The sequence below is a fragment of the Tiliqua scincoides genome, chromosome 4 (assembly GCF_035046505.1).
Source record: "Tiliqua scincoides isolate rTilSci1 chromosome 4, rTilSci1.hap2, whole genome shotgun sequence".
NCBI classification, from domain to species: domain Eukaryota; kingdom Metazoa; phylum Chordata; class Lepidosauria; order Squamata; family Scincidae; genus Tiliqua; species Tiliqua scincoides.
The window spans coordinates 163328459-163351182 of record NC_089824.1 but is presented as its reverse complement, the minus strand read 5'-3'; the positions used below and the strand labels follow the sequence as shown (position 1 = coordinate 163351182).

At 45.9% G+C, this 22724-nt stretch overlaps 1 protein-coding gene across 1 annotated transcript in view; it reads right to left on the bottom strand.

Moving 5' to 3' along the window:
- Window positions 1-9895: 9895 nt before the first annotated feature.
- The window catches only part of PTCH2 (patched 2), a 58268-nt gene continuing 45439 nt past the window's right edge, over window positions 9896-22724 (bottom strand). Inside the window, exons 9-23 of the mRNA XM_066623537.1 lie at window positions 22003-22134; window positions 21722-21877; window positions 20785-20877; window positions 20545-20670; window positions 19060-19178; window positions 18313-18715; window positions 16712-17024; window positions 15847-15989; window positions 15444-15624; window positions 14911-15194; window positions 13435-13572; window positions 12528-12670; window positions 11552-11651; window positions 11018-11266; window positions 9896-10309 (exon numbers count right to left, since the gene is read on the bottom strand). Of these exons, the coding sequence (XP_066479634.1) occupies window positions 9896-10309; window positions 11018-11266; window positions 11552-11651; window positions 12528-12670; window positions 13435-13572; window positions 14911-15194; window positions 15444-15624; window positions 15847-15989; window positions 16712-17024; window positions 18313-18715; window positions 19060-19178; window positions 20545-20670; window positions 20785-20877; window positions 21722-21877; window positions 22003-22134 (2994 nt within the window). The remainder of the gene's footprint in view (window positions 10310-11017; window positions 11267-11551; window positions 11652-12527; window positions 12671-13434; window positions 13573-14910; window positions 15195-15443; window positions 15625-15846; window positions 15990-16711; window positions 17025-18312; window positions 18716-19059; window positions 19179-20544; window positions 20671-20784; window positions 20878-21721; window positions 21878-22002; window positions 22135-22724) is intronic.

Below are 22724 nucleotides of genomic sequence, written 5' to 3'. Positions count from 1 at the left end.
CTCACAGAAATCGGAAAAGCTTTTCTCTAAGATGCTGCTGAGACTGGAAAAAATCAGGCGCCTATGCGTAGCTCTGCTTTGCTGACTTGTAGTGGCTACTGCAGCACAGAAACAGAAGGTGTCTTGTAGCCATTTCTGTGGATACTGCCCCACTCCATTAAAGTGGTGAGGAGGGAGTCTCCAAGCGAGTCCCCCCCCCCCCCAGCTCTTTGGCCGAGGAAATAACTACTGTCTGAAACAATTTTGGTAATTGTGATTACCAAATCACAATTGGTAATACTGGTAATTTGGTAATACTGTGATTAGACTGTTTGAGAACTACATTTGTAAAACAGTAGGAGTATGTTTTTATAAGTGACATGGGGGGGAAGAGAAGTACTGGTACAAGTGAAAGCTTTGCAAACCCTTTGAGGGGATCTGCTAGCCAGTAGCCCTAACATCTATTTACTGTATTTCTCTGCCACAGCAGTTGGTGGCCTTTGTAGAAAGGGATAATATCCTCCAGCGAAAAACGAATCCATCTATCTCCTGGGACCAGGAGGATGTGGTGTCTGGATGTTGGCTGCCTGGGTGGGCCGCAGAGTTGATGGCTATTGTAGCCACATAATAGGCTTGATTGGTAATTGGGGAGGTGAATTTGGAGTGGGGGAAGGGAAGGTGTCATCTCTGCAGCTGGGCTTTTGTCATGCAAAGTGGGGCAGAAAGGGAAGCTTAAATCCCCAGACTTCACAGCACCTCAGAGCTTCTCTGCAGCACTGCCCCCCCCACCATTAGCTTTCATTTTAACAGCAGAGCTCTTGCAATGTTCCTTCCATACCTCCTTCCCTGGCAGCTTCTGTCCCTGATAGTTCAACACCCCCCTCCCAGTTAGGGCACCCCCAAGACTGAGGAGGGGTTCATTTAATGCTAAGGCTGCCTGTAGATTTTGCAAAAGGTTTGTGTGTGTATGTGTGTCCTCTTCCCTCTTTAGCTGCACATAACCACTTCTGGAAGAAGGGAGGGGGTTTGAGGGGACTATTGGAGGTGCAGCCCCCCTGAGGTGAGTAACAAGACCCAGGGATTAGCCAGGGATGCCGGGGTGCCCCTGCTGCGTGAGGACGTGTCACTCCCCAGGCCCCTGTGGTGGGGATTAATTACAGACCACACAGCAGGCCAGTGACGGGCACCCAGACTGCCATGGTGTGAGGGTTCTGCCCTGGCTCCGCAGCCTGAGGGGGACACCCTCTCCTTTGAAGAACTGCACTGAAGGGAGTGTTTTTCCACCACATGTGGCTTCTCTGGTTGCTGCACCACCTGCGGGAGGGGAATTGCAGCTGGCAGCAACATAGTCACTGGTGCACCCTGCACTCCAGAACGGAAGCACTTGCTCCATGGCTCTGACTGGCAAGCCTGTGAGAGCCAGAGAGTGAGGATGTGACTGGACAGGAGGCTATAGCTAGGGGAGGCATCAGGTTGTAGGAAAAGGCAGAGGGAACTCTATTGGGGCTTGTCCCCTCCTCCTGCAGGGGGGAGGGCAATGGGTGCTTATCTAGTACTATGCAACAGCAGGCGAAAGCAACCTGCCTCCTTTAACGTGCAAGCATGCAACTGCGTTACGCAAGGCACTAGCTAGGTAGCCATTCCATGTGGTGGGTGGGGAGGCAGGGGAGGCAGAGCCTCCCATGCCGCCGCCGCCGCCCTGTGAGGTGTGGAAGCACTCACAACCTACAAGGTGTGCAAGCACTCGCAGGGTGGCAGCGGCACTTTTTGAAGGCAAGCTCTGCCTCACCTTCCTCCCCACCCACGGTGACCAGATGCAATGGAGGACAGCGTGCCTATACCTTTAGCCATTGTATAGATTAGAAGAGGGAATTTTGGCAGGTGCAGTTTTTCAAACCCTTCCATGTTGAGCTGCACCTGCCAAAATTCCCCTTCCTTACAATGGTTAAAGGTATAGGCACTCTGTCCTCCATTGCATCTGGTCCCCCTGTCCCCACTCACCACACATCCCTGGACTGTAGTGCCCTGGTGGGCAACCTTGTGGTAGCTGGGCTCCCTCCAGGTTCTGTCTCCCATTCCACACTCTCTCACTAGATGCCTAATAGGAGTGCCTAACTCGCTCCCTGCATGGATTGTGCTTGTACTACTCAGTAGGTGGCGGCAGCGGCGCTTTTTGAAGGACCACTGCGGGACGCTCTGCCTCACCTGCCTCCTCACCCACCGTAAGTCCCTGAAGGCAGCTCTTACTCTCTGTTTAGAGTGGGGTAGGAAGACTCTGAGCAGACACTTGCTAGCCCATGACTGGCAGCATTCCCTGCAGGGGGTGCTATAGTACAGCTAACATAGTGTGAGCTGCAGGAATGCCCCAACTGCAAATTCCCACCCAAGGATGCCATATAAATTCATACCCTTTTATTACCATCAGAACTGGTTTGGTAGGGCAGTCGTTCAGGAATGGGTCCGTTCCTCTTAATTAGGTTAGGACTGTCTGGAAGCTGACCATCCAACAGGTCAGCACTTGCAAGGTGCTCTCAATGGCTCTGACTGGAGTCTGTCCCAAAAGTGCAAATGGGGAGAAAGGACATCACTAAACTAGGCCTAACCTCCTGCTGACAAATCTGTTTTGTTTTTAAGGCCATTTTATCAGTGCCGTCCTATGCAGCATCCTGATTTCCTGCAAATTTATATATATACAAGAGCAACAGAGGTTTTGATTCACATTTTTGTCATTAGGTGTGAAGTACAAAGTATATGTGTGATGCAGCATTTGTGACTAATGCCCATGCATCTAAGGGGCAAACTACATGCTACTTACACACATGTGTAATGATGCCCCACCCTATGTCTTTTTTTTGTTTTTAACAAATTTGGTTTTGAATGGAGAAACGGTGAGTGGGGAAGGGATGCTTCTCCCTTTTTCTGTCTGCTGTATTTCCACTCTGTTTTCAAACTCCTATCCCACAAAAAGATTTTAGATGTGCATTTACCCTTATAAACAAGCATCTGAAATAGTTTTGAGGGAAAGCTGTTGGGTGACAGAGTAGAAAAGCAGCAGGTAGGGGTAAGGGCAAAGTACACACCCCCTGATTCAACGATCAAAAGTGCAATCCCCCAAGCTGATTTTCTTAACAGACACCTCTCTTGTTACACACATTCATGTATAAGGCATCCTTCTTTAAATTGCTGTTCTTTTTCTGAAAAACTATCCCAAGAAGTAATAGTTGGGGACGTTAAAGACCATGCTTGTTGGTTTTTCTAAATGCATCATGCACAACTGATGTGAATTTGTACTCAGGAACCTACAAAGTAACAGAAACAGTGATGTGTAACAATTAATCTGAAAAGAGATGGTTCAAAAGAAAAGCCAACTTGCTTCTTAAAATCAGCACATCGTATTGACATCTATTGTATCTGAGGTGAAGATCCAGTAGGGGTTGGCTGCAGTGTGAAGTCTGGAGATATATGTGTGTGTGTGTGTGGGGGGGGGGGGGGGTTTAACCCTTAAATTGATTTTGGTCAATCTGGCTGCATTTTCAGGATCAGGGGATCATTATTTTCAGTGGTTTAGTTAGTAAGACTACTACGGGTTCATTGGAATTCAAGATTCTTCAGCCAGTTCCATAGATACATGCCATTTCCTTGCAGCTCAGCATGCATACTACAACTAGCTGCCAGCCTGGGTCATCAGCCTAGGGCAGGGGTGCTCACACTTTTTTGGCTCGAGAGCTACTTTGAAACCCAGCAAGGCCCGGAGATCTACCAGAGTTTTTTTTACAATGTTCGCGCCATCATAACATATAACATTTATGTGTACAATGTATGTTGGTGTACCTTGAGCCCCACTGAGTATAACAGGACTTACTCCTGAGTAGACATGCCTAGGATTAGGCTGTGAGGCTGCAATCCTAGCCACACTTACCTGGGAGTAAGCCCCATTGAGTACAATGGGCCTTACTCCCGGCGTTTCCTCCCAGAGGCACCTGAAGGGGGGGGTCGGCACTCCGCGATCTACTCATTTTGCCTCGCGATCTACCTATTGAGCACCCCTGGCCTAGGGAGATTCCTCCTCCCACTGTTTTTACTATCCAGACTCACTATTCTCTCCTCTTGGAGCACTGTATCAATGTAAATCACACTTCTGTTCCTCCAAACACCTGCTTATGCAGATGCTTTGATGCTCTCGTAGGCACTGATCCTGATAATACAATTGCAAATATTCCTTTTCCTAATAGAACAGTGAACTCACTTTGGCTTGGTAGAGAGAGTGCCCTTGACATTGCCCTGGCCTACTGCTTAGCCTGCAGTGCTAACTGTGTGTGTGAGATCTGTTCTGTTTGTTTTTCTTTATTTTGTTTGTTGCACTGCTTGTGGAATCTGATCAGCTGAGGTCCCTGTGGCTGCTGACAAGACATCTCCCTTAGCTGGGCCACCTCCTGCTATGTGCTGGCTTCCTGCATACACTATGGAAAAATAAACACTGCCAGGCAGTTGCAATACTGCCTCTGCTGAAATGGGGGTGGCCAGTAGAGCAGTTGATCATGCCAGGAAGGGCAGTCACAGAAGTGACGTCTGTCATGCCTATTGCTAGATGATTCCTCTCCTGGACTTGGGAGTCCTCCAGGGTGTTCTCAGCATACCCTAGACCATATCTTCCAGAAAGGCCCTCTAAATAACTAGTTAATATACATCTGCAAAGATAATGCAAATCCCATTCATTTCCTACTTGCACATTCATGCATCCCAACCTGCTGCTAATTTGCAGACACGTATCTTTCTGCACAATTAAAATGGACAATAAATGATTTTATGAACTGAGTTAAGAACAAAAGCACAAAATCCTGCTGGGTAGAGAAAACCCAGACTATTAAAAATGTAGGTAAGATGATGTGGTGCACCTTTTTGAAAGAATGTATGTTGGACTCTGATCTGGTATGATAGTGGTCCTGTTCCACTGTAATGCCTTTTCTCCAGAGAACAATACTGTACACAATATATAGAAATATGGCACGAAGTATCTGCGAATAAGAAGCTAGTTTCTTGCAAATACCTTTGCACCTATAAAAACTGTAATGCAATGTTTGAAAACCCAAATAGTGAAGTTGTAATAAAATATGTAAATTGCATTTTCCAAAAATGTTTCTATAATTCATGCAGGATTTGCATTTTCTTGGGGCAGAATTGGGTCTTTCTGGCAGCAGGGGGATATCCTGCTGTGCATGCACTGTAATATGGCTGCATATATCATGCATATATGACTATTAGACTGCTGTGAATATGTACTCCCCCAGCCCAGTAGGGATCAAAGAACAGCACACAGGCACCATTAGGTTTATATATAATATATATTTACTTTTTAAAAATAAAACTTCAGTTGCAAGGCTAGAGGTCTGTACAAACTACAAAAATAAATCTTTTTTCTTTTTCATATAAATAATTTATATGGCATAACATTTCAGGTTAAAAGATCTCCAGCACACCTGCTACATACTCACATGCACACGCACACACAAATACACACATGCACACACGTGTCCGCTTTCCACCATTCCCCCTTGCTCCATTGGTTCCAGACTTGGACAAAACCCACCATTTTCAATTGTGGGCTTGCTAGAAGCACGTAGCAGTTTTTAGGCAGCAGGTGGGTGGGAAAGAGGGAGAAGTGGAGTAGATGCGTCAAGATGTTGCTAGATCCTAACCTTGACAGTAGTTTCTGGCCTACATAATAGCTTCTTGGTGGGAAAACTGGACAAATCTGAATAGCTGGATCAGTCCTGCCATGAGGCAAGTTTCTGTATAAAGCAAAATCTCTGTGAAATCCAGAAATCACTGGTAGCTTTTACGTTAATCAGTTGATTTCATTTTAGCAAGAGGCCCAGTCCTACTGAAGCTGCCAAGGGGATTCACACAACCAAATTATGAAAACCTCAGCAGAATCTCCATTTGCAGCAATACATCAATAAGGAGTCCAATGTAGGCTGGGGAATAAAATTACAGCAGTTATTGGTTGATTAAAAGGGATTTAAAGTGCCTGGGGTTTAGAAGGGGAAAAGACACTGGGGAAATGGATTCCATGCAGCACTGCTCTTTCTGACAAGTAAGCTGGTTGATTGTTAGGCTTCAACCTCCATGCCCAAAAGGGACTCACCAAATCTCACACAAAGTTCAAGAGCTCTGCCCCGTGCTACACAGGAAATAGAATATAGCTGCATTCCTGATTTAATCTGATTCTAAACAGAAAGTTCTAATATGTTAACACGCTGGACGCATCAAGAGACTGTTCAGCAAGCAAATTGTGTCTAATTATGGAACAGAATCAGGCTGAAAAACTTCTGCAATTTGCGGCTGCTTACTGAAGCCTCATGTTTTCAGACTTGTAGTTTGCTAAAGCTATTTTAATATCTCTGGTGAAAAGTGTTGCTCCCTATTCCTGCAACTTGTTATAAGTAGGTGGGAAGGGAGCTGATGTTACCATGCTAAGGGTGCAATCCTAACCACCTAGGAGGGTCCTAACCACCTAGGAGGGTCGCTGGATCTCAACCCCCATTTCCGAGCAGCACGGAGCAGCTTCAAGCTGTTCCGCTCTCCTCTAACTTCTGCTACCTCTGAAGGTGGTGCAAGTCCGAGGAGACCCATAGGGGCTGCAGTGGCTTACCCAGGGGTAAAGGGGAACAGTTTCCCCTTACGTCTGGCTCAGCCACTTTGGCACCCTATTTTGCACTGGGTACATTGCAAGCCTCCTGGCTTGCCTGTTCCAGCGCAAGATGGGATTGCGCTACACGGGGACAACAGGGTCCAATGCAGGGAAGGGATTGTTTCTCTCTCACTCAAGGGCAGTGATTCTCAAACTCTCTGGGAGAGTTTGAGAGCCACTAAGTTCTTGCATGGGCAGGAGAGGGGAGGCAGCAGTGGTGCGGGAAGGCAGCAGCACGATCCCCAGGATTGCGTTGCTGCCTCCTCCCTGCCTCCAGGCTGCCCCAACTCCTTAAGGGGGCAGGGCCCAGGGCCCACAGGCTGGGGCATCAAGATGCCCCAGTTTGAAAAGCGCTGCTCAAGGGTGTTCCCAACTGCAGCTGCTGCTCCCTGCTCCATACAAGTATCTGCAATTATGAAAACCAGGTGATCCAATTGTCTACCCAACTCAGATCTTGTTGCTAGGCCCTGGGGCACAGAATTGTACTCTCCCTTGAGAGATTTATCAGTTAGTTAAAAATCCCAGGGCATAGGAGTTTGGTTGGGACAGGCTTAAGCAGGGACAGCCATGCCTGAAATAACAGTATGAGAATGTTACCTCCTCTACTAGTGTTTCACTGTCATCACAGTGCTTGCTGAAGATGTCAGCACTCCATCAGGCCCCATAAAAAACAATTGAAAGAACACAGCATCCATCTAGTAGTCTGATGCTAACTTAAATAGGGAGGAGCAGTGGTTCATCACAGGGATGTTGTTAACATTATGTAAAGAAACCCAGCTCAGAGGCTGCAGCAAGGGGTCTGGTTCCTTTTCCATTGACAGAAAAAAAAATCATTTAAATATATGTGTTTAAATCCAGAAAGTTTTGTGTTTCAGTACATAGGATATGAGCCGTTCTCTTCCACTGCACAGGGCAGAGCTAGCCAGAAAACAGCATTTCAAGCAGAATGCAGGTTTCTGTCCTGAACCAGAATGGAAAAACTGAAACATTTCATAAAGTAATTTTGACTTGGTTATGTGGAAACCAAGCATATCAGATGGAAATGGAACCGGTCCTTTAGACCCAACACTTCTGCCAAGTGATGGTTCATTTCTGGATTTTCAGCCAAAAGAGCTGAACCGGAAAGAGATCACTCAGAAGCAGAAACAGCAACCACAGCCATTCTCATCCTTCTGGGCAGGAAATAAAGCTTTTTGCCCTACCCTCGCCTCTCCCTTCCAACACTTTTTGATCTGATGATGACATGGGAATCTTTTTGAGTGAGAGAGATTTCTGTCACCTAAAAATCCCCATTGGGCTCTAGTCAAAGGAGAATTTCATACATGAATTTTTTCCTGCACAGATTTAATCTTTATATAGAGTGCGGAGTGGGGGATATCAGAACACCATTACTTCTAAAGTATAGCATGACTGCTTCATGTGACCAGAAGGTGATCATCCCAGTATAGGAAAAACATAATGGGTTAAGTGATATGGGTGCCAGCAATCCCAATGAAAGTTTTGAAGTGACTGACTATAAAGTCTCTCAGCTGAGGAGAGAGAGCTGCTGAATTATCATGACATCACTCTGCTTTCTTATGCTTGTTCTCTTGTGCAGTGTTCTTTCTGTGACACCTCAAATTCCCCCTTGAAACACTTCCTTCATAACCAATAAAGTATACTAAGGGTGCAATCCTAACCCCTTCTGTCAGTGCTTCCCAGCACTGACCTAAGGGCAATGCAGCTTTGAGGTAAGGGAACAAATGTTCCGTTACTTTGAGGAGGCCTCCATGAGTGACACCCAACTGCAGGATGCAGCACATGTCCCACTGGCACTGCTATGCCAGTGCTGGAAAGCACTGACATAAGGGGTTAGGATTGCGCCCATAGATTCTGAACTTAGGCAGCTGTGCCAGGGTGCAAAATATCTTGTGAGTGGCACCCCTTTAGAGTATGGAATCAGAAAGAAGGTAATCTTTATCTCTACAAACTGCCTTTCAGGAAGGTCCCAGCTCTAATCTCCACCAAGGTGAGACAAATGGATGAACACGCCTAAGGTAAACAAATCATACAAACAGAATTCTCTGTCCTTCTGTTTGAAAGAAATGATGCCCGTTGATAATACTGGGGAAAGATGCACATGCTAGAACCATGTTATAGCTTCTATAAGTTCCTCTAATGGGAGGAACTTCCAACAGTTTTGCTTAGGTGGCACTCTAGTGATAGGCTCCCTTGGGTTTTCAAAGAAGCAAGCAAGCTAAAGAAAGGGGCACAAAAGAAAGTTTTGGGATATGTGGACTGTAGAAGGAAGGGGATTAACAGACTAGTCACTGAGCAGATGCTGGCCCAGACGGTCACACTGGGGGAAATGGGAGCAGAGTGCAGCCAGTCCCACACAGCTTGCATAGAACATTAAGACACATTGTGCCCTTCCATTGCATGCTCCCTCCACTCCACTCTTCTAGGGGGTGCTCTCCCCATTACAAACTCACCATGGTATTTCCCCTTAAAGGGATACCACCACTTTTTTTTTTTAATGAGGGAGCTGTGAAAATAATAAAATAATTATTATAATTATAAGGGGGAGGGTTTGTGAATCTTTTTATACAGCTTAAAAATAATATTAATAAAAATAAAAATAATAGCAGCACAATGCAGGAGAGACCCGCACACATAAGCTGAGTCCTGTTCTCTCCATGGGGAGGGTGGGCTGTTTGGGCAGTAGTGATGCCCTGCCCCAACAATGGCCAGGAGATGGTTCACGCAGCACATGGGAAATGTTCACTTGTCACTTTCCAGATTTGATGGGGCTGTAACCTCCCTGCCTTCAGATGAGTGGGCCCGATGTTGTATGGGCCATCAGTCCAACATAAGGACACAAACTGGGAGTATTTTGGAGCCAGAAATCTGGGTGGCCAATGGGCCCAGCATGCTTTTTGGTGGTAGATACTTAGAGAATCAAAGCATGGGAGTGTGACGAACAAGGTGCTGAGGCATTCTTCCATCATCCTTTTCCCTGACTGGAGTCGGAGTTGCTCATCTGGCCTCCTTGCTCCAGTTTCCAAAGGCACTACCCATGTCTACAGTTGGTCAGACACAGTGCAGGAGTTTCTATGTATCCAGCCTGCATCACAGTCCACAATGCATGTATGAACCTGGGCCCCCATTCCCCTGGGATACTGTGCACATCCCATCCCTGAGGTGGGAGTTCTAGCATCAAGACCTTGGCTTGGTGAAAATGGGGGGCTAGTGTCTCTGGGCCAGGTCACGCAGTTCCAAGTTGTTACACAAGTCTAGGCCGGGCTCCTCAGGACCATCAGATTCAAAGCCCTCATGTGTGTAGCCCCGACATGAACCGGGCAAAGACGGATGCAAGGCTAGCATCACTGAGGCAGTGGCTGTAACTGTGGTGAAAGTGCCCCCAGGTCCAAGAGGTGGCACTTTGGTGCTGTGGGCAGTGTGGTCAGTCCGAAGGGGGATGTGAGCAGTCTGAGTCAGCTGAGGCCCTAGTCTGTGATTAGGCTGTTCTTGCTGCTGTAAAGCATCCTTGACATCTGCAGTGGAAGATGGTAAGTGGCCCCCAGGAGTTGTGGTTTGAGTCCAGTCTGGGCTGCACAGTGATAGAGGTGATTCTAAGCTTGTCTTGTAGCTTTTCACCACCTGTCCAGAACGAAAAACAACGGTGTGAGTGTGCTGGATATGACAGGGAAGAGCACCCTAAGAAAATATTGGGAGAAAAACTGTTAAAGAAACCATGAACATTTCACAGCAATTCTCAGAGCTTTCAAACACTGAAGCATTAATGCCAACAAAGCAAAATTGAGGCACCAAAAAGGAAAGATGATCTCCTAAGGGCTCAATCGTAACCCACTTTCCAACACCAACATAAAGGCAATGCAGCTCCAAGGTAAGGGAACAAACATTCCCTTACTTTGAGGAGGCCTCTGTGAGTGACACCCAACTGCAGGATGCAGCACATGTCCCATTGGCACCGCTATGCCAGAGCTGGAAAGTGGGTTAGGATTTGGGCCTAAGTCTATAAACAAGGAACAAGGAACAATGACTACCTCTTGACACATCTATAATTCCAAAAGCCCTCAATGTCCTGAGAACACACCATGAGTTCCTATTGCACACCCTTGCCTCCAGCCGAGGCACTTCTGACCCCAATCTTGCGCTGGATACAGCGCAGGCCTCCTGGCCTGCCTGTTCCTGTGCAAGATAGGATTGCGCTGCATGTAACATTATTCTTATGCTGGAGTTGGACTCCAGGAGCCTTTGTTTCACCTCTGTTCATCACATTAGACTCTGCTGTCCTTCCAAGAAAGGCCAGAGTTCAGGCAAACCTAAATTCTGGTGGGCACTTACAGTGATTTTGGGGAAGCTGGGGCTTTTGCTGGCCTTGACCAAGATGTGCGATTGTGTTGGTGGAATGATGTAGGTGCTGCGGTCATCTTCACCAGTATCCGATGCACCAGTACTCTCTGAATAATACTCTGAGTCTGAGGAGTCACCAAAAGCCCCACCATGCTGGCGCACATAAAAACTGTGGTGGCTGATGGGTGGGGGGACTGGTGATGGTGTTGGCAGGCGGCTGCCATTATCTGCTGGGGTGACCTGAAAAATGGAAAGTAGAAAAGCACACTGAGAAAACAGGGAAACATTATGCACACACAGAGGTTCAGCCTAAGTGAATCTTGAAATCTACTGAGGATAGCTGAAAAACAAATCTGTTATCTACTCATTCATTGCTGAAGGTTTTGCATAAGGTTTTGTAAACAAGTTCAGACACCCCCCCCTCCACCTCAATCTAGTGGCATGACAATGGGATACAAGTTCCCCTCCTCTCCACCCCCATAGCTCTCCACTGGAGTAGGGGATCAGAAACAGGAGTTCTCTTACCTCAGCAGGGGGACCAATGATAGACAGCAGGACTGGTAGCAGCACTAGGCCATTGAGCAACCCCAGAATTGTAAGGATGGTGAGCACAGCAAAGAAATACCTTAAAAAGAGAAGAGGTGGTCATAAAATGTCATCTGTGCTGATCACCTACATGTTTTAGAACCCAATTAATAAGAATTCATTGTCACTTGTTTTCATCCCACATCTCAGTAGCTGAATCTCAGTGCAGCCCTGTGGCCTATGTGAGAAGGGAGGATGTTTATCTAGGTGCTAACAGACATCAGTGAAGCACCTGGGCTTTTCTGCAAGGCACTATGGGATGTAGAGCTGAGAAAGGCTTCCTAGTTAACACACCAGTTCACTCTCTCTAATGCTCTCATTGCTATCACATACATCCATTGATCAAACATATACACCCCTATATGAATATGCATTACTCACTCCTATGCACATTATTCTATCCATGCATATATATTAACTCCTGGGAAATTCTGTTACCTGGGGACCCAGGCAGATAAGTGGTGGCCTTGTTTGTACTCTCCACCTAAGGAGACATGCTCTATCACAGAGGCCGCACTTGGATAATGCAGTGCCCTACTCTCTCTCTAAGCCAACATAGCCTCTTAGAATTGCCATGTCTTCAGTGCCATAGGGGAAGGAGCAAGACATGGAAGAAATGACCCACAGAAGGGCCTCACCACAGCCCTTTATGTTGCCTTGAGACAACAGATCTATCCTTGCCCAAATTTGGTAGAGTACCAATCATCCTTAGAACTGACTTAAATCTCATTAGATTATTTCCATTCTTGTACAGTGAGTTCCTTAGGCCTACAGCCCTGCATGGTAATGTCCAAACCACAAGAAACACAGTTTCCCATTTTGTAAGCCCTCCTTTTTCTGATATCCTGAAGTCTGATACAATTGAAGTACCCACTAGAATATGTATGCAAATAGGGGAAAAGTCACAGAATAGTACCTCAGAATGAAGTCGAATTCTGAACCAGCTAACATAAGTACTCCCAGCAGAGTGGAGACAGCGCCATCCATCACAGGGGCAAACGTATGCTCTAAGGCCACAGTAGAGCGCAGGTTCCGGTTGCCAATAGCTGTTAGAAAGCCCTGAGGAAGAGTGAACAGTCAGAAGAGACTCATCCAAACAGTCTCTCAGACTCATTCAAACAGCCTCTCAGAAAGGAACTAGTTACCATACGGATTCTGGCCAGACACCAGACTGAGGGAAATGGATGGTCAAATGCCTAAGCCTGTCCTTGCATACCAAGTCTGATGTTATTGCTGGAGCTAGGATGGCTTCATCCACAATTATAGTTCTCACACTTGCTTCTTTGACAACAGACTACAGCTAAGTTCTTCTCATTCCATATATAATTATTCAGCATTAATTAATCCAAACGAACTACAAACCCCAGGTTATGTACCCACAAACACAGATTATGTGCCCACAAATACAGAAGTGGGATAAATTCAACTCTGACCATCCTGAATGGGACTACAACAGGTTGGTTAAGATGTAAAGGAGTAACTCATCCAATTTAAATGGTCTTGAGTATCCACAATTTGCCAACTCTCCCATGTGAACACCGTAACTCATCAAAACATGAATCTAAACCCAGATTAGAACCTTGTTCAGGCTGGCTGTCAAGATCATTTGGATCAATATGGTTATATTATTATACACTAAGGCATCTGCTGTGAGGAAAATAATACATGGCCTTTTTGAAATGTGTTCAGAGAAATCTATTCCCTTCTGTTTGGACTCACAGAAAGACAGTGAATCACATGTGCTGACATGAGTCTGACTTAGGGATGTACAATGGAATAACATCATGGGCCATACTTGTGTACTTACATACTTGCTTACTTACCAGAGCCACATGGACAGTGAACTCCACTCCAATTCCCACAGAGGCAATGAGGATGACCACAGGGATGGCACTCAGTTTAATGCCCATCAGACCCATGATACCAAAGAGCTCAACTGTCATCATAGCCAGAATGAATACCTAGATTAGAGAGAGGACAAGTTAGTCTGTTCACTCAGAAACCATGATTCTGGACATGTCATTCATAGCAGTGATGATGTGACAACAGGCAGATTACAAACATGAATCTACAAATCTATGTGTTCATTAATAGATCAAACAAGTACTGATAAGCTGCTTGCCTGCCATAAAACCTAGTGTCACATGCAAAGAACTATGAATCTCATAGTAACCCAGAATGTGACTAGTCTTCCTCATTGCAGAGGAGATTGTAGGGAAAGAAACCAGAAGAGAGTTCTGTCCAATTTTCAACATTCAAAAATAAGAGTTTATGGGCCCAACAGAATTCTCCACAGTCCTCTTTCCTGCCTCAACATATGCACTGCCTTAGAATCCTATATGCTTTCTTCCCCATTGTCACCTGTTTCTCTCTCTGGGTGTGTGTGTGTGTGTGTGTTTGTGTGTGTGTACATATCTAAAGAAGAAAAATAATTTAAAATGTGTAATTTTAAATTTAACTTTATTTTTGGCATCAAATTAGGATGTTGGGTGGTAGATTTTCAGTTTCTTTAGAGCAATAATATAGCCCTCATGACTATGAATGTTAATCAGCTATGAATGCCAATAGCTATGGATATTATGAAGATGCAGTGAGGGTTGGAACCATAAAGGTATAACAACATTAATAGTTATGGTATCAAGCAGGCATGTGGTACTGGGCAAGTGATTCAAGTTATTCATTTACAATTAGCATTCATCACCAGGTATTCTTATGCCACAAGGAAATATGTGCGATTTCTGAATGAAAGATTATTACAGCAGAGTTACAATAGTGGTTTAGACGAAAGTTAATTAATATAGAAGATAATAAGCAGCAACAGGGGTGCAGGATTGGGGGACACCCCAGTCACAGGGGTGGATAGGGATGCAAATACAGTGGGGCACCTGAACAGCTGTGTGCAGGCCAATCACATGTACGCTTAACCCCTTCAGCACCATGGAGAGAAACTTGGTGACAATACAGAGAGGTGCTTTTTTGCTGTAGGGATACTGATTTTCTAGATGGAAAGAGCATTTTCCAAGAAGAATTTTTGCCATTGTAAGTACATGCAGTGTGTGCCTAATCCTGGCTCCTTGTTGTATGTGCTTTGTATAATTCACATGTTGACAAATGTGTGTTCGTTATGTGCATATCTTATTTTAGACACGTATGTAAAAATATTTTGTGTTCATTTTAAAAAATGTGAAGTCTAAATGTCTGTAAAAAAAATTCGGATTCAGCAACCGTACACTCAATTTCTGTAAATTATGCAAATTGTAACACTAGATTTTTTTTTGTTTGTGAAGCAGAATACTCACAATGATGCTGGCCGTCCACGGATTGAGTAGCAACAGGGTGCACACCAGAAAAGTGCAGACCAATACGATGCTGATAGCCTGCAGAAGCCAGTGGCGTAGGCCAATGTACTGTTCCCAAAAGAGGAAAGGGTAGCCACTGGGGTAACTGAGCACGCCATGTGCCTGGGCAGCCTCATCGCAGATGGCACGCACACTCTCAATAGCTGCCACAAAGTCTGATGTCTGTCGCAATCCATTGAGGTAGAAGGGGAACTGAGCAAACTCCAAGGGCTGTGCAGCTGGGACTGTCAGAAAGAGAAGCAGTCATCAGATATAGTGACCTCCTGCCCCCACACACATTCCTAGAGCCCAAGAGCAATCATCGCCTTTCTCCATATTCCCAGCCGCTTGGTAAGGTAGACATGGCTCGAAAATGCAGGAAACATACAGCATTAGGATTTATGCTGTGAAATTACAATGAAACTGGCTCTAGGGCTGAAACAATAACTTATGGTGGAAAGCTAAATGGCAGTGGGGCTTTGGTCTATACTCACTTCGAAGGTTCTCGCCAGTGGCGTCATACTTGTCGTGGATCCACTCTGGGGGTGGTGGATAGAAGTTGGCTTGAGAGGCAGCAAAGCCAAGGGGGTCATTGCTCACCCACACTGTTAAGCAGATGTAGAAGATATCAGGAGGAATGATTCCATTCTCATCCACCAGGCGGCGAGTTGTCAACTGTAGGGCAAGCAGAAGAGAAAGGTAAGGCTCCCAAATACGTGTGGAGGAACATATTTGGAGGAAGCTTTCCTTTCTCTCTCTTCACTATCTTTCAGAAGTGAATTCTCACTCCAGGTATACTAAGGACTCACCTTTACTTCTCATGGTTCTGTGAGTACCCTTTGCCTGCCCGCTCCCCTTCTCCTGATCCCCTTTTAAAACACTGGCTTCCACACTTACATAATTTAAGTTGAAGGGTTCCTTCTTGCTGCCCGTCTGGATGAGGAGCTTGTATGCCAGGGCACCATCCTCGGACCCGTTGCGATAATTCTCCCTGGTGATGTGCCCAGCTTCCCAGTCCTGATCGAAAGCTGCTTGTAGACCTGGGACACAGGGAGTGCACAGTTTAGGGACTGCCATCTGCAAGACCCATCACTCCAAAAAAACCCTCTCATGGGCTATGTCAACATCCTCCCTTCCGCATTGTCTCCTTCCATATGCCTCAGGACAATGACCTCAAACTTACAGTTTGAGCCTGTTTCTGCCCCTGCTTTAGAACAACAGAAACAGTTCATTTATATGACAGACATCTATACAAGTGCAGCAGAGAGACACTTTTCTCTCTCTTTCTTGTGTGCACACACACTGGGCAGATTCGGTGCTTGTGTTGGGGGGGGTCCTGAGCACTACCAACTCCAGAGCCCAGGTCAACCAGGCAGGTAGACCTGGGCTCCTGGTTGAACTTTGGCCTCTCTGACCAAGTTTGCTGGGCAGGTAGACCTGGGCTCCCATTCCAGCCAAACTTGCCAGTGTCCTGCCCACTGGGTGTTCTCCTGGCACCCAATTTTGTTCCCCATCTCAGCGGACACCCTTCCCTGCTGCCACAGGGAAGGGGGCACCATGCACCCTCTTGGATCCGTTCCTCACACACACACACACACACACACACACTGCACTGGCCATTGAAAGCCACACACACACACACACACACACACACACACACACACACACTGCACTGGTCATTGAAAGCCAGTTCCCATTCCAGTTCTTCAGACAGAAACAGGCCTGGGAGAGAGGAGAGGGTTGGCAAAAGTCTTTCACTCACCTCGCAACCAGTCCTGGAAGTAGTGCAGCCACATCTTAGGCAGCTGGTGGTTCTCGTCACGCACAACATATTGGATAGTAGTGAAGGCCTGGTGCAAGCCATAGAGGGCTTCCTGTGAGTTTGGGTAATCAAAGCCACCTTTCGTTACCACGAACATGTTATAAAAGGAGAAGTACTTGAACTGAGCTGAAATGAACGCATGCTCCTTTGTGTCTCGTGGTACAATATCTGTCAGGTAGAGCCCATCATGCACCTTGGTTGTGCCATAGAGGCTCAGGCCCAGTAGTGCCAGGAACAGAACCACCACAATTCCCTGGAAATGCAGAATGGAAAGAGTCAATATGTGTGCAATCAATCTCCCACTTCACAGAATCAACTTTTCCATGACTGCTTTCAAGAGCCTTGGCCTCCTCTTGCAAGGAGAAGGACCAAGGAGCTGCCTGGAGTCTGGAACTGTGCCCATCCAGTCTTACTCCTGGTGCCTACATACGGGGATATGAGTTGCTCCAATGAAGCGCCAGCCTGAGGTCAGGTTGTGGCTGAGGTGCATCTATGCCCAATCCCCTTACTTCCAAGAAGGAGGGTGGCGGCAGTGGCACTGCTGCCAAAGAAAGTACACAAAAGGTGATGATCCACCTCCCTATCACCTTTCTTGTGATCCCAATTCATCTTGCACTTCCTGTTTTATTTAAAGGGACTACATGAAAAGGAGTGAGGTAAAGGAGTACAGAAGTGGATCACTGCCTTCTGAATGACTTCCTGATAACTAAAAGCAAGTGGGAAGTGGTTTGGAGCATGTTGGAGGGGTGTGGAGGCAGCAGACTCGGTGTTAAAAGCATCCTGAGTCTATTCACCACTGCCTGCAATCCAGAGTTAGACATGAGTTGCATTGTTTGTGCAATCTATGGGTTGGCCCTGCCCCAATGGAATTGACATCTAAGTTCCTGGGATTTCAGCACATAGATGTTAGGCAACAGCATCAAGTTTGAGAGCCCTGGAGTCTTCCATGCAGGATACCATATCAATGTTTTGTTTTTAATTAAGTGAAATAGAAAAGATTCTCCCACCTCCAGGCTCTCAAAGGGCATCTCTCTTTGAAGAGAAAGAGAGAAAATCTTGGACAATCTGGATTGTTTGGGGCTGACATAAACACCTATTTCTAGAATACTTAAGAAATTTATGAAGCTCTCATCTCTACCTGAGTGGATGTGCCAAAGTTCCCCAGGAAATACACAGACCACTTATCTTTTTATCATTACACTGGACTTGGAATCTTTGTCCCAGTTGGCTGTGATGTACTGTATATTAAAATTCTTCTTCTGAACTGGATGGGCAGTAACAATGAGAGGGGAGACACATAATGTCTTCATTTGAGATTGGCTAAAGAGCACAATAAATACATTCCAGATTGGCTTGGATAAGTACACAGTCCTCTACTCCAATTAGCTGGGAAGGTCAAAAAGTTTTTCCCCCCCCTACTGACCAGATGGGCCATAAATGAACTACAGACTGGCTACCCAGGGAGTTGTGCTTTTCTTTTATTTCCCTGCCCAGGGCATGGCAACTCACAAAACTCATGAGAGCAGCTCTCTGCAGCCTACCTTGGTCTGGCTTTGCAGCAGGATGGGTGCATATTTGTCACGAGCAAAACTGGAGAGATTCCACCGACAAAAGGGCAATGGCACACATTTCTGAGCACCTTTGCCCTCATCCATCTGTGCCAGGAGGTCCCGGGTGGAGCTGGCAGGGGTGAAGACTTGTGAGCCCAGAGGGTTGGCTGGTAGCAAAGTGGAGGGAGTGGTGAAGACATGCTGTGTAGGTGGTAAGATGGTGACCACGTGCCGTCCGGAGGGATCACACTGGGTGAAGGCCTGCACTGTGGTGGTGATTCGTGTGCTGGTGGCTAGTGCTGGGTGTCCATGGGAAAAAGGAGGTGCAGTGTGGTTGTCATTTGCATCAGCATATTCTTGTGGCTGGATCTGGATGACACGGGATGAGCAGAGGCTGAGGACAAAAGAGGACATTGAGAAACTGCTGGAAAACATACAGCCTATCTATGTATGCTGGGAAGATTCACTTGGTGGCTCAGACTCAACGTCTGCATTTAAAGATCACAAAAGCGATCTATTTCTTTTGTTCAGCAAGTGGAGACCCCCTTTGGAATGCAGACACGGACTATGAATCCCCCATATGTTTTTAAAGGGGAATCTTTCCCAAATCAGTGCCCAATTGGTGTATAACTGTCCTCTCTCAGAAGATATAATAGAGGCCAGACTTGCACTGAAGAATGCAACGCTGTCCCAAGGGAAAGGAGATCATGGTTTATCATCCCATTTTTCAGACAGCACCTGTAGAAGCAGCACAAAATGTCCAGTCTCTTGTTTTCACGCCGGTGAAGGTCCAGGCTTAGGATGGCAGGAAAGATGAACAGCACCATGGCAAAGTTAAAAACAACCACAACAGCAGCCTGTGGTAGAGAAGCACATATAATAATAATAATAATAATAATAATAATAATAATAATAATAATAATAATAATAATAATAATAATAATAAACAGGTATTTATATACCGCCTTTCTTGGTCTTTATTCAAGACTTTATTCAAGGCGGTTTACATAGGCAGGCTTTATTTAAATCCCTTATTAAATAGGGATTTTTACAATTTCAAAGAAGGTTCTTTCTTTCAAGAACTACTACATTCAAGGTGTTTCATTCCGATCTGGCTTCACATTCTGGCCTCCATCCTCCCACGCTCAGAGCAGATGGAATTGCTCGGCTTCAGCTTGTCAGCTGCTCCAAGGTCGCACGGTGCCGGTGGCCTCGAACTGGCGACCTTGTGGATGTTATCTTCAGGCAGATGGAGGCTCTACCCTCTAGACCAGACCTCCTGCCCATAAACAGTTAAATGCTGAAGATTTTTAGCCATATAATCTTTTACAAAGAAGAGTTTCTCTGCTGCCAGTCCCAGTATTCTGGACTGCATTATGCCCAAGGTAGCGCTAATATTTATTCATTGAATTTATATCCCGCCTTTCTCCCTGAAGGGCACCCAACATGGCTTACAGTAACATTTAAATACATGCAATATAAAAGCTATGAAATATATAATAAATAACACCTGTTAAGTATAACAATGTGTATGTTAAAACCAACCAGCGGTAATCAACCACCCAAGCAGCAAAAATAAAATAATTAAGAAAGCCCCCAGTAAAACCAGCAGATATACCACTAAAAATACCTTGCTGAAGTTAGGAGGTTTTTTGAAAGAACAAAGTATTTGAGCTTTACCAGATGGCTTCTAGAGAAGGCGTTGTTCTCAACCCAAAGGGGAGGGAATTCCCCTTAAAAAAAAAAAAAGAGTGCCACTATCAAGAAGTCCCTGTTTCTAGCTGCCATCTCCCTAAGCTCTATCAGTGACAACACATCCAGAAGGGTCCTCTCAGAAAACTGAAAAGGATGGGCCAGATTATATGCAAGTAATACTAATTAATGAATGGCTCAGAAGGCATTTGGGCTCTCTGTAGAGATGTGTCAGTTTTGACTTGCCCACATGCTGGATGTGCAGACTGGTTCAAGGAGAATAAAGCTGTGAGGTCTCTTCTATCTAAGAAGTGTCCATTCAAAACTGGAGCCATGTTGACAAAATTGGCATATCCTTTGCTTTCTCTGTGTCATTCAACTGACACTGAAGGCAGAACTACCTGCAGGGAGGAGGAGCTCAGAGGAAAGAGGGAAGGATTGCCTACAGAGAGATGTGAGGACAAGGTTCATATGAACAAGCACATGGTGTAGGCATATCAGCATGGAGAAAGTGCTGGGGGGGGGGCTTACCTGCAAAGAGAAGGCACGGAGTGCTGGAATGGGCACAAGGGCAGCCATGAAGAAAGCAATCACGTTATTGACAGAGGTGAGTGCCACACTGGTGCCACTACGCCGTAGGCATTCACCAGTCCGCTCCTGTGCAGGAAAGGTGCAAATGAGAATAAATGAGCCCAGAAAGGAAGGCTGGGGTTGAGCATGCACCAGCAGTAGACAGGAACTCTTTATACAAGAATAAGAAAACATTCTCACCTTAACAGGGACATGCTGGCTAGTCTCTGTGAAGGCATGTGCCAATAAGAACATATCATCCACACCAATGCCCAGTGCCAGGAAGGGCAGCACCTATTTGGATATGAAGGGAAACACAGTTGAAGGAGCATGGCTAGGATCTGCTCAAATTTCACAAAATCAGACACAGGTCTCAGGATATGCAGGGATAGGGAAAGCTGTATGTGGTGCTGAGATGAGGAGAGGGCATCTCAAATGCTTACTTTTGGTTTTATGCCCCAACTATAAATTATAAACTATAAACATGTATATTCCATGTGTTTCCCTCCCATTAGGAAGGCGTTCAAGGGAGCTAAAAGCAACAAGCTAAAAACAATAAAATCACCAAAAATACAATTAAAAACTAATAAATCAATAGTAACAGAACAGAGCAGAAAGCAATGTTTCCCACATTTTTCCAAAGTCAGATTGGCTGGTGGCCCTGTGGACTTTTTCCTTCCTGCTAAAGTGTATGGCATGACTCACACACACAAGCCATCTGCATTTGGTTTCACTACATGCCTTCCTTGCCTTGCAGGCACCTTTGCTGAGGGACTGCTTGCATGTTTCTGCTGCCTGATGGAAGCATATTCCTAGTCCGCTGGGAGGTGCAAGTGGACAGAGATCCCTTCTAATCCAGCCATTATGTGTGTCTCCTCTATTTCCTATGAGTCCTCTGAAGAGCCAGAGGGATGGAGACAACTAGAGCGGCATGAGAGCTGAAAAAGCACTATGAACATGTTGGAACCTTGGCCAAAATCATAAGGAGAAAATGCTCTGTAAAGACCCTTTCCTCTCTAACACAACTTTCTCAAATACTGTGCTGTGGCATTCTGAGTGGATGGAAGATGGACAGCAAAGCACGACAGGGGTTGTCATGAGGGAAGGCAGGCCATTCCAGGACCAACGTGTCACATACCTGGGTGGTAGCTGCATTGAAGGAGATGCCCAGTAAGGAACAGAGTCCAAGTCCAGCTGCCACTGAAAGGGCAACCAGGAGAACCCCAGCTAGTCCCACGGCACCCTGTGATTTAGAGCAGTCCCAGTGTAGCATGGTTACACAGGCATATGCCAGCTGCAAGAAAAAGCAGAACGGCAGTTAGTGGGGGGAAGGGTGCGGGCAAGGAAGCCATGCACTGGATCACAGCTGCAGCAAAAGGGATTGGGGTGGGGGGAGGGAGGGAAGAAGCTGCTACACACCATTAGCAGGTATCCGCCTGCCACACGGATGGCGCTCACGTCTGAGAAGGACTTCATGATGTCATTGAGTGTGGTGGTGGAGAAGGCATGGATAGTCTGGGAGGAATTCGCAGGGAGGGATTCCTGGGCCAACTGGGAAGAAACAAGACCCATCAGATACTGGGGGAGAAGCACAATAATCTCATTGGCTTTGCTCACATTCATACTTTTCCATGCCTGCCACTCATAACAAGCAAGGGAAACCAGCTCACATGCACAACCTGCTAGAGCATAAGCAGCCTGAAGTCTTGTGAAAGAATCTGCTTATGAACGACAGTCAATTCACAGGCACCCACATGGTCTGAAAGGCCTCCAAGATTTGCTCTCAGGAACTTTTAAGATGCCATCTAAACCAGCATTCTACTCATGTCCAAATCCCCATGCAGGACCTACTCAAGTAAGTGAGGCCTTTTTACATGTTCAGAATTTCACTCTGGATAGTCCTCATAACAGTCTTGGTCCCTTTGAGACACAGAACCATTTTAAAGTTTATTTTCCTATGTAAACTGCTTTGTGATTTTTTGCTGTTGTTGTTGTTGAAAAGCGGTATATAACTTTCATAACAATAATTTGGTGCCTCTGGCCCAAAAGGACACAAGAGGGCTTGAACGAATTCCTCTACTTGCCATGTACCAAACAAGGTTGGCACTGCGGGGGCAGGGGGGGTAATCTTCTAATTTTGA